Here is a 9,881-nt window from a genome sequence, read left to right on the forward strand (position 1 = left end):
TCTGCGATAGAGAGATCAGCAGCTGGGTGTCGTCGGCGTATGATACCAATTCCACCCCGAATGATTGTACCACCTTCGCCAGGGAGGCCATGTACAGATTAAAAAGAGTAGGGCTCAAAGCTGAGCCCTGGGGCACTCCCTGGTCTAGTGGCATCTCTACCGAACGACATGCCCCTTGTTGTACCTGGAAGCATCTTCCTGTGAGAAACGACTGCAGCCAGTACAGCGCGGGACCAACGACCCCAGCTTCACTAAGACACCGTAGCAGGATGGAATGCGCTACAGTGTCAAAAGCTGCGCTGAGGTCGAGCATGATCAGGGCCATTGTGTGTCCTGCATCCGCCCCTGCTCTTAAAGTCTCAGTGGCACGTAGGAGAGCTGTCTCAGTCGAGTAGCCCGCCCTAAATCCTGATTGTGAGGGATGAAGTAGGTTCCCTCTCTCCAGGTGCTCAGTGAGCTGAGCATTGACCACCTTCTCAGCCACTTTCGCCACATACGGCAGTAAGGAAATGGGTCTGAGGTTTTCCAGCACCTCGATACTTACATTCGGTTTTTTCCTTATTGGCAGTACTATGGCCTTCTTCCACTCCTCCGGAACTCGTTGAGTGGAAAAAGAGGTCTGTAAGACATGTCTTATATATGGTTCCAGGGCAACAAGACCCTCTGAGATGACCCAGGCAGGGGCCGGGTCGTTGGGGGAACCGGACTTCACGCTGCGACAGATCTTTATTAGCCTATCAGCGGAAGGGACCTCGAAAGTTTGCAACGAAGAGTCAGGAGCCATAGGCGAACCGCCTGCTCTAAAGTCTATGCCCTTTCCTGGTTGTTGGGTGAAGGAGGCATAAATGGCTTTGACTTTATTGGAAAAAAGTTAGCGACTCTGTTGCATCCCTCCACGGTGGCCCTTAGGGGGGTGTTTGAGCTGGAGACTAATGATATTTCCTTGTATATTTTGAACAATTCGCGTGAGGAGCTCTCGGCTACCTCAATGCGTGTCTGGAAATATTTAGCTTTAGCTCTACGTACCGCGTACTGATAGCTTCTGTGTGCTAAGCTATAGCTGTTTTTTTCCTGTTCGTTAGGGTTCCTTCTCCAGCTCCTTTCAAGTTTTTTACAATTAGACTTGATTTGCTGGAGTTCCGGAGTGAACCACGGGGCAGTGCGTTGTCTACCTTCTCTGGCTTTACCCTTACTCATGGGAACTAGCTCATCCAGGTTGGCAGTCACAAGCTGATTAAATTCATTGTTGGCCTGATCACTATCCGTGGCAAGCGGTGGTTGCGCTTTCTGAATGGCTCTTATGAAGTTCTCTTGAGAATATTGTCTCCATTTACGTCTCATAACATTCTTAAGCCCATTCTCAGTGGCCCTGTGTGGCTGGTAAGAACATTGGAAAGGGACCAAGAAGTGGTCGGTCCAGGGGAGCTGACAGGGGGTAAGTGCCTTTATCATATCCCAACTGGCGAAGATAGGGTCCAAACAGTGACCCCTCTCATGTGTAGCAGCAACACTTAGCAAGTCCAGTTGTAATTCTTTTAGGACTAGATGGACATCCTCTGCCTCCTTCTGTAGAGGATCCTCTAGATGTAAATTCAGATCCCCCAACACCAATACTTTGTTGTGTTTGATCGCAGTCTGAGTGACCCCTTCCAGTAAACTACTTCGGAAGTTACCCAGAGAACCTGGAGGTCTGTATATTAGGATGCCCGAAATTGCCTCGTGTTGGGTCAGTTTGATGTTGAATTCACCAGCTTCGCTGTTATCTATTTTTACTGGTTTCAGGACACATTCAAAAGGGTGTTTGACAACGATGGCAATACCACCTCCCCTTCCCTTTTCTCTATCAAGTCTATGGAGGGTGTAACCTGGCGGAATTGTATTCACTATGTCTGGATCAGAATGTTCTCCTAACCAGGTTTCAGTTAAAAATAGAATATTCAGGGCCTCATCTTGTAAGAGATCCCACAGTTGGAGGGAATGTTTGCTGAAGGATCTGCAATTTAAGAGCCCCCCGTTTACAATAGTCGCTACAGGGTCAGGGACATCCGGCGATAAACACCTCCCTTTGAATGTACAATGAGGACATGGACCCAGGTTAAGTGGCTCCATCAGGTGGCGGCAGGCCGTGAGTGGAGGTGGGCAGAGGTCTCTCAGTCTCTTACTAGTGTAGGACTGCAAGTGGCGCGCCCGAGATGTAGGGGTCTGGGCCCCTGGCCCCGGTCGGCTGCGGACGGGCGCAGACGGGCTTGGCTTAGGCGCGGCTTCGGCGCGCGTCCGGCGCGCCCGCTGCGCCAGCCCGCTGCGCCGTCTGGTCCCTACGCACATGTTATAGGTGGAGAGGAGGGCGTGAGGCCGGCGCGACTAGAGCGCAGCCCCAGCCCACACCCAAGATGGCGCCCGCCGCCGCCTCAACCGGGAAGTAAAACGGCTGGGCGAGGCTGTCACCGAAGAGTATAGCGTGTGTAGGGGTGTTAGAGTGCCTAAGATCAATTCCCACTTAACTCTGAGAATAAAAGCCCCCCTCAGAATAAAAATGCATCAATGATAAAATCGCGATCTAAAAACACATTTCAACAGCACAGGTACAGCAGAAACTCAATGCTGCTCGTGAGGTAGCTCGCAGCCCTAGTCCTCCCTATAGGGAGAGCTCTATCAGGCAGCGAGCAGCTGGAAAAGCCCTGCTAAGTAGTCTGGGAGGGCGGGAGGCCGGCGCGACTAGAGCGCAGCCCCAGCCCACACCCAAGATGGCGCCCGCCGCCGCCTCAACCGGGAAGTAAAACCGCTGGGCGAGGCTGTCACCGAAGAGTATAGCGTGTGTAGGGGTGTTAGAGTGCCTAAGATCAATTCCCACTTAACTCTGAGAATAAAAGCCCCCCTCAGAATAAAAATGCATCAATGATAAAATCGCGATCTAAAAACACATTTCAACAGCACAGGTACAGCAGAAACTCAATTCTGCTCGTGAGGTAGCTCGCAGCCCTAGTCCTCCCTATAGGGAGAGCTCTATCAGTATAGCGTGTGTAGGGGTGTTAGAGTGCCTAAGATCAATTCCCACTTAACTCTGAGAATAAAAGCCCCCCTCAGAATAAAAATGCATCAATGATAAAATCGCGATCTAAAAACACATTTCAACAGCACAGGTACAGCAGAAACTCAATGCTGCTCGTGAGGTAGCTCGCAGCCCTAGTCCTCCCTCTAGGGCCTGACAATTGAGAGCTGCGTTAGAAGTATTAAGAGGAAAGATGATTTGCAGGTCGTCTGTGTAATTGAAGACGGTAATGTCCCAGCTCTTCAAGGAATGGATGAGCGGGCGAAGATAAAGATTAAAAAGCAGGGGAGACAGAGAGGAACCCTGAGGCACTCCACAGAGGAATGGTTCCCTAGTAGCTGTGAAAGGACCCAGGTGAACAGCCTGGGTTCTGCCTCTCAAGAAAGATTAAATCCAGGCCAGGGCCGAGCCCCGGATGCCGGCTTGCTCGACACGGTGGAGAAGGATGTTATGGTCCACCGTGTCGAACGCTGCCGACAGGTCCAGGAGGATCAAAGCCTGAGGAAACCGTTTGTCGGCATTGCTCCTGAGAGAGTCCATAACCGCCAGGATCACAGCCTCAGTAGAATGGGCGGGTGTGAAGCCGGCTTGGTTAGGCCCAAGATGGCCGGAGGACTCGATGAACTGAGAGAGGCAGCTGGTGACGTGTGCCTCCAAGATCTTAGAAAGATAAGGCAGGAGAGAAAAAGGCCGATAGTTGGCAAGGTCCTCTGGATCAGCTCCGGGTTTTTTCAGCAAGGGTACCAAGGCAGCCTCCTTAAAGGAGTTGGGTACAGTGCCGGCCTCAAGAGAGGTGTTTAGTAGAGGCAAGATGCAATTCGGCAGGGCCAAGCAGATGTCCCTGAAGACAGAGGGAGGGCAACAATCATTGGGGGAGCCAGATTTGACTTGAGAAGCAAGTTTGGCGAGGGAGGGAGAATCGAGGAGGGGAAAGTGTGATAGTGAGCATGAGTTTCCAAGGGAAAGGGCAAGTGGGGCGGCAGGGGGGATAGTGTTCTTGATCTTGATGATCTTCTCAGTAAAAAAACTATTTAAAGCATCACAGGATTGTTGGGTGGGGACCTGGGAAGGGAGGGTTCTGGCGTCAGACATCAACTCGCCCATAATTCTGAATATATCCTTGGACTTGTTGGGGGCAACGGAAATTCTATCGGAGAAGTATGAGGATTTTGCAGCTAAAATTGCGCTCTTGTATATTTTTCATGCCTCGACGTAAGCCTCTCTGCCGGGTGGTGAGTAAGAACGTCTCCACCTGCGTTCCATCTGACGCAGTTTAAGCTGCTGGGATTTCATGGAAGTTATTGAACCACCTGTGTGACTTGCTGTGGCGAGAGCGGGGATATTTGGAAAGAGGGGCAAAGAGATCACTAGCTTTGGTGATCCAGCTGGAAAAATCGTCTTCCAAAACCTGGACTGTCGCATTGTGACGCAATGGAGGTTGAGTGTCAGCCAGGGAGGAAAGAAAACCTTTCGAGTCAAGGGTGCCCCATTTGCGAGCGACCCCGCCTGCTATGGCAGGAGCTTTAACATGACCCCTGACTGTGATCACTGTGTCGATTAAGTGATGGTCCGACCAAATACAGGGGGTGACCACGGGACAAGAGAGAGTGAGGTTGTAGGTCCAGATATGGTCTAATATATGACCCCTGACGTGAGTGGGGGAGGAGACACGTTGGTGCATGTTAAAATTGGAGAGGACTTCGAACAGCTCTGCAGCATGGGGGCCAGCAGGGCTGTCATCGTACCAATAGTTAAAATCGCCAAAGATAGCGAGTCAGGCGGATGAGGTGATCAGACTGGTTAATTGTTCACTAAAGGTGGCAGGGAACAAAGGCATGGAGGACGGGGGACGATAGAGGACAATAAGAGTAAGGGCTCCCTCTCCTGTTTCAAGACTGATGATAAGATTATCTACATCGACAAGAGTGAGGGAGGATGTAGAGATGAATTTAAGTTCTTTTCGTATGACAGCTGCCACCCCACCACCGGCACGGCCGGGGGGACGATTGATGTTGAACATATAGTAGTCAGGGTGTAGGGCTGCCAGGATATCGGGGAGGGAGTCATCAGTTAACCAAGTTTCGGTGAGTAAAAGAATATCAGGGCTCTCATTGGTGAGTAAGATAAAAAGGTCAGCATGATGTTTTACGAAGGATCGTGTGTTTAAGTATAAGACACGTATGCGTGAGTCTTGATTATCCGTGCAAACTAGGGGATGGGCAGTAGGGTGAGGGGAGGAGACTGTGCGCGCAATGCCCAGTGAAGAGATACGATCCAGGCAGGCAGGGGGTAGATTACAGTGCTTGGGTTGTAGATTTCTCAGGGCAACGGGAGAGTATGTAACAAAGGTGGACGAGTCCCTGGTCCCTGGGCCCGTTCGGCCGCGGACGGGCGCAGACGGGCAGGACTCTGGCACGACTCCGGCGCGGGTCAGACGCGCCCGCAAAGCACGTCCGCTGCTCAGAGGACTAGACATTCCCTTTTATGCTCAACTAGAGCGCGGTAAAACCCACCCACACCCAAGATGGCCGCCGCAATTCTGTGCCCGGGACCAACTCCACAGCATCAATACTCAGCTGGGAGTGGCCCTGGGCAGCGGGAGAGAGGGGGGATGGAGTCAGCGAGTCAAGCTTCTTCAAATCAAGCTATTTAGACACAGTTACGAGTGAGTAATAAAAACGCCGATTTTTGCAGTTATTTTCAATATTAAAAGCAAGTTAAGACTAGTGCAGGGAAGATAAGTGAAACAGAACGACAAATGGTGGAACGACCAACTGGGGGAAGAGAAGTAGCCAAATGGTATTGGCTCTTGTTGGAGGAAAGCGAAGTGGAGTTCCATCTCCCAGATGAGTTATGGGGGGCAGAGATAGGGCTTCCATGCGAGGAGAGGTGGATAAGCTCCTTTGAATTATTACGTAAAATCGTAAAGCCCTCATGGTTAGTAAGAAATCATATCTTCTCGGCACATCGGGCATATTTAACACCACGAAAACTTTCCAAATACCAACCGGATAAGAAATGTAACAAATGTAATTTAGCGATGCATGTTATGTACACATGTTCCTAGAATGTCCGAATATAGCAAAATTCTGGGTAGACGTGAAAAACACTCTAAACTCCATACTAAATACATCCCTTTCAATAACCCTCCCACTGGTCATCTTTGGGATGGAAGACAACATCATTGGTAAGGAGAAATCATTCCTTTTTTACGCAATTCTATTAGCAAGAAGACAGATCAGCATACAATGGGTAAAGAAGACACCTCCTTTACATTGTTCATGGCTAACATCTCTATACGAGACATCCAAAAGTGATCTAAAAAGATCTGTCGTAAGAGAAACTTGGCGTTCTGGGACCTCCTGACCAACTGGAGATGATCCAGGGTTTTTCCTTTTTTTTTTTTTTTCTTTTTTCCCCGGGTCCGATGATTATGCCATCTATACTCTTTTAGACCAGGGCCCAGGACAGTTTCGAGTAAGGTCCGGCAGGTTGAAATATACCTGGATGGAGTCAAAAGAAAGCACCCCATATTTTTGGTGTCGGTATATCTCTCCCACCAATAGAACACATCACGTCAGCAATGTCGTGCACGGTGGGTGGCAATGTCCGCCAAAAGGGGAAGGCAGTTGAGGACGGAAAAAAAAAAAAAGACTAGTGCAGCACAAAATGACACAGCCTCCCGGCTTCCGCCTCAGGAGGGACTCAGACACACACAATCAAGCGCCTGACCGATAGGGACCCCTTTGATGCTCAACTAGAGCGCGGTAAAACCCACCCACACCCAAGATGGCCGCCGCAATTCTGTGCCCGGGACCAACTCCACAGCGTCAATACTCAGCTGGGAGTGGCCCTGGGCAGCGGGAAAGAGGGGGGATGGAGTCAGCGAGTCAAGCTTCTTCAAATCAAGCATCTAATTTACTAGCATCTAATATAGCCTTTTTGCCTGCCGTAGCGGGCTATACCAGCTATTAAAGGCCCGCTGAATCGTTAAAGGCCTGAGCCGAAGGCGAGGGACTTTAACGAGACAGCGGGACTTTAATAGCCGGTATAGTCCTGCTACGAAGGGCTATAAGGCTATTAGAACATTCTGCCACTAGAGGGTAGAATGTTCTAACAAATTAAACAAAGGGTTCTCGAAGCTCGGATGATATGTATTCCCTCGAGCTTCGTGAAGCCTTTGTAGAACATTGGAATGTTGCTCTGCGGGCCTTTACCAGCCCGTAGAAGCAGGGAGCACTCCATTGTCTGCAATGGAGCTCCCAACATTCCAATGTTCTAATACAAATTAATGGTTATTTGTAGGGAAGCCACTTGCTTTACACCACATATTGCACTGAGGGATTTTTGCGCGCTTTACTGTGATGTCACACTAGGAGCTGTCTTGCCCACTGTGACAGTACAAAGTGTTGACCAATGATAACAGATGGCACAACGAAACTATCAAGGGATGGAAAAGCTGGCCATATGTATGCTACATAAAATTCAACACTAAATTATAACAAAAATGAAAGTTGTAAAAGCAGAACATCATGTTAATGACAAACCTTGAAGACTTCTGAATTTCCAGAAGCTTTTATATCAAGTTGTCTACCAGTTAAACAAAGGTCTCTGTTTGTGTTAACAGGAGAGGATGCTGCGCCTTCAGGGTTCATCTTTCCACCCTCACAGGGGCAAACCAACGAGACACCGTTTACCATATTGTGCTTGTACAAGAACTACCATCCAGATGATGCAGAGGTTACTTGGGAAGCAGATGGCAAGGACATCACCGAGGACGTGGAAAACAGCTGGAGCATTCCAGATAAGGACAACATGTCCACCATGAGCAGTGCGATCAGTGTGACACATCCGTACTTGGTGAACTTACAGACCATCAGGTGTGAGTTCAAGCACGACATCTAATCATCACCGCTCATAAAAAACGACAACAAAGAGGGTTCGTACAAGCAAAAGAGGCAACAATGCAAGTCATTTCTAGTCTCCAATATCCTGAAATGTTTTCTGAAGTGTAATATCAATTTCATAACTACAAACCAGCGCTATGTTAATCTCTCCTTCTCTGTATTTTCTGCTTCTACCATGCAATGTATAAAAAATAATAAAATATATTCTGCTGACAAGATTGTGTATTTCAATACTTTGTAATTGCATTTGCTGGGTTAATTTGTTATGGGGACTCTTTATTGCCCTATATTTGGAGCAGAAAGCTCCTAAAGGGGGCCATCATCTAGAAATGCCGAAGTAGAGGCCTAACTGCTAGAGCGGTGGACCCAAAAGCCGAGGAGCCATGTTCGAGTCTCGGCAGCAAAGCATAACATCCTCTGATCCTGAGCCAATCACGTAATCTCCCGGTGCCCAACAAAAATGAATGTAACGCAACTACTGCTCATGTAAAGTGCTCAGAAGCCTTTGGGTCAAGTTCGCGCTATATAAAACTAAAAATAAAGGTTCAAGGCAAACCTAGGCAAAGGAATATAATCGTGCGCACAGAAGACTGTGACAATTAGAGATGCACCATGGGAGGCCGGTGGTTTATACCTCCTCCTCACATCGATTAGCTCGCAGAAAGATATCTTGTTAAACAGTCAACATTGAAATGCTATCATGGTAGATGCCAATCACAGCAGAGAGAATTACAAAATAATAGTCAAAAAAGACACAATAGCATATACTAGCTGGCTAAATGGATCATTAGTTTGGCACAGAGATAATATGTAATATAGCAACAACTTGAACGGCAAGCTGGAGTTGGTAGGGTTTTAGCACTATTGACATCAGTCCCCTAAAGCTCTTACCTATTACTTTGAACAAACTGCCGAGGAACACAAGTCTTCACACTCTCTGGTTAGAATTCTGCAATTCGTAATTTGTGGTCCTTCGAAATGCAGACATGCACTTCTGCAGCTGCATCAGAAAGATACTCCCACATTAATCGCTAACTCCGGATAAAGCACCCATATCTCACCCACATTACATCATCTTCACCCAACCAGCACATGACTTGCAAAGCACATGTCAGATATCACAGATCGTCACCAATGCACATTCAACCTATTCCCATCTGTGTAAGAGCCTCCCCATGAAGGACCAACAGAATATTGATGCTGCGGAACCGCAGGACCAGCCTTCCTTCTCTGGTGCCCCAATCTCTGAAATACACTGACCTACCAGATCAGGAACACCTGCAATCTCCCATCCTCCAGACAGCTAACAGAGCTCACCCCCTGCTCACAAAGGCTTTGGATTCAACATCAGCACTACAGCAACCCCACAGAAATTCCAAAAGTTGAACAGTGATCCTCAAAAATGTCATCCTTGCTCTTAAATACCTACACTTTCATTCAATTGTCATTGCTATACTTAATTGTGTTGTCCCCGCATTCCCCCTTGGTACCTGTGAGTACCTTGTAATGGTTAACTATAAATAGTAGAATCTCTTGTATGCAAGCTGTTATTACTTGTTCTAAGCATCTCCTTGATCAGCAGGGAGTGCCATGAAGCTGTTGAAGCTTGCAGAATTGGACTTTTAAGTGTACAAAGACAGCATTATCACCCCACTGCCCAAAGGGTGGAATGCAAGCCTTTCTGCGTGTGCACAGCTTTTGTCACAGGTCTGTGCCAGCTTATCTAATAAACATATTACAACACTAATGGGTAGAGCTGAAGATGCTTACGCCCATAGTACGATCCAACCGTGATGAACCCTGTGATAGAAGGTTGGCCCTGTCTAATAGGCGTAGAGTCAAATGAGTGTCATTTCACCCACAGCAGAGCTAACTGGCCGAATATACAGATGTGCTGCTGGTGGAATAGAGGATCTCTTGTCCTT

The 9,881-nt window shown here is 48.3% G+C and overlaps 1 gene segment (V, D, J or C); it reads left to right on the forward strand.

Moving 5' to 3' along the window:
• The window catches only part of LOC147659150 (immunoglobulin heavy constant gamma 2-like), a 342,076-nt gene extending 333,910 nt beyond the window's left edge, over positions 1-8,166 (forward strand). Inside the window, 1 exon segment of the C gene segment in view lies at positions 7,677-8,166. Within this exon segment, the coding sequence occupies positions 7,677-7,954 (278 nt within the window).
• Positions 8,167-9,881: the final 1,715 nt, after the last annotated feature.

The sequence above is a fragment of the Lissotriton vulgaris genome, unplaced genomic scaffold, assembly GCF_964263255.1.
Source record: "Lissotriton vulgaris unplaced genomic scaffold, aLisVul1.2 SCAFFOLD_1373, whole genome shotgun sequence".
Taxonomy (NCBI): domain Eukaryota; kingdom Metazoa; phylum Chordata; class Amphibia; order Caudata; family Salamandridae; genus Lissotriton; species Lissotriton vulgaris.